Raw genomic sequence first — 2,416 nt, 5'->3', positions numbered from 1 at the left:
TAAAATTCATTTAAAGGAAGGAATAGACTCAAGACTAGCAGCCCAACCAATCCACAATATCAATTCAGCATAAGTCATGCAATTTCAACAAGGAAAATATGAAAACTCGTATTACCACACATAAGGATCAAAAAATTTATCATGAGACATTTCCTTCTCACAACACTCATGAGCTCAACATACATTACATGTGTCAATTAGCACAAGGTTCAACTTATTAACATGATACCTATCATCTAATGATGACTCACCATATTAAAATGCACAACATAACTCAAAACAAGAAAAAAACAAGATTTCATGTTTTTTTTAATAGCAATACTACAGTAACTTCACTGTAACTCAATTCCAAAAAAAGCATAATGTGCAAAACTTCACCTCAAAATCGAGAAACTTTAATTTCTAGTCATATTTATATTATTAAAACGAATAACTAACTTTAATTCTCAAAAAGATGAGGGAAACAGGACTTCATGTCAGCCTCGGCCTCACATTTTGCACCCTCAACTAGATGATTTTTCCATAACACCTTTACGGAAACCACTTCTTTATTCCTGAACTTCTTGACTTTCTTATAAAGAATTTGAACCAGAACTTCCTCATAATAGAGGTTATCCTTGACCCCAAGACCCTCAATAGGAAGAATGGATTCAGGATCACCGATACACTTTTTCAACATGGAAACATGGAAAGCTGGATGAACCGAAGCCAATTCACTAGGAAGTTTCAATTCATAGGTAACCTTACTAACCCCTTGCAACATTTCCTAGGGACCCACATAACGAGGATTCAGTTTACCTTTATTTCCAAATCTTACCACCCCTTTAATTAGTGAAATTTTTAAATACACTTTTTCACCTTGTTCAAACTCCAAATCCTTTCTCCATTGATCAGCATAAGACTTTTGCCAACTATAGGATATTTGCAACCGGTTCCTTATTATAAGGACCTGTTGCAAAGTCTTATGAATAAACTCGGGAACAAGAAGCGCTAGATCACCCACTTCAAACAATCTAATAGGAGACCTACACCTCCTACCGTACAAGGTTTCTTAAGGATCAATGGAAATGGATGAATGAAAATTATTGTTGTAAGCAAATCCACCAAAAGTAAGTGTCGATACAAACACCCTTTAAAATCTATGATGCACACCCTAAGAATATCTCAAGGGTTTGTATCAAACGCTCTGCTTTCCCATCCATTTGGGGAAGAAAAGCGGTGCTCAACTTCACTGTAGTACCTAACCCTTTTTTGAACGACCTCCAAAATCTAGATGTGAATTGTGTGCCCCGATCCAATATGAATGATATCAATATGCCATGTCGTCACAGAATCTCATCTAAGAAGATTCTACACAATCATCCGCCGAATATGAAGTCTTGACGGGAATATAGCGAGCGGACTTACGCAATGGATCCACAACCACCCGTACTGAATCACAGGACTTTTGAGTTCAAGCTAAACCTACTACAAAGTCCATATTGATATCTTCCCACTTCCAAGTAGGAATTCGGAACTCTTGTAGTAAGCCACCCGACATTAGGTTTTCGACCTTTACTTGTTGGCAATTTTATCACTTAGAGACAAACTCTGCTATGTCCCTTTTTAGACCTTCCCACCAATATATCTCCCTTATGTCATGGTACATTTTTTCGACCTTAAATAAATTGTGTAGCGGGAACCATATGCTTCTTCTACTATTCGATCGCTTTACCCACCTACATCGGGAATACATAATCTCCCTTGGTACCTTAACATACCATCGCCCCCAAGGAGAATGATTCATTCAACTTGCTGAGAACCGATTCTTTTAACTCCATTAAGGCTAAATCAAGGTGTTATTTGGACTTCACCTCAGCCACTAAAGATGACTCGAAGTTATCATAAACTATGGCACCCAGATTCGGAGAACTCTCGGACCTCACCCCCAACATAACCAAACTATGTACTTCCCTTGCTAGGTCCTTTTTCGCTTCGTCAATATGGAATAGACTACCCATAGTCATTCAACTTAGGGCATCTGTGGCTATATTAGCCTTGTCGGGGTGATAAAGGAAATTCATATCATAATCTATAAACAACTCAAGCCACCTTGTTGGTTAGAGATTCAAATACTTTTGGGTAAACATATATTGGGGACTCTTATGATCGGTAAACACATCAACTTGATCCCCATACAAGTAATGCCTCCAAATTTTCAATGTTAACACCACAACCACTAACTCAAGGTCATGGGTGGGGTAGTTTTTCTCATGTACCTTTATTTGTCTAGATGCATAATCTATCACCTTCCCATGTTGCATAAGCACACACCAAAAATCGACTCGGGATGCATTACAAAACACCACAAAACCCTTTGTACCTATTAGAAAGGTTAACACCTAAGAAAAACAATTCGTATCTTTCAACAATTAGA

At 37.7% G+C, this 2,416-nt stretch overlaps 1 protein-coding gene across 1 annotated transcript; it reads right to left on the bottom strand.

The window, feature by feature from the left end:
• Positions 1-439: 439 nt before the first annotated feature.
• Positions 440-763, bottom strand: LOC138340290 (uncharacterized). Its single transcript, XM_069292003.1, has one exon. The coding sequence runs from the start codon at positions 761-763 to the stop codon at positions 440-442; it is 324 nt and encodes a 107-aa protein (XP_069148104.1).
• Positions 764-2,416: the final 1,653 nt, after the last annotated feature.

This window comes from Solanum lycopersicum, chromosome 12 (assembly GCF_036512215.1).
Source record: "Solanum lycopersicum chromosome 12, SLM_r2.1".
NCBI classification, from domain to species: domain Eukaryota; kingdom Viridiplantae; phylum Streptophyta; class Magnoliopsida; order Solanales; family Solanaceae; genus Solanum; species Solanum lycopersicum.
Note: the sequence above shows the minus strand (reverse complement) of the source record. Positions and strands in the feature narration are given on the sequence as shown.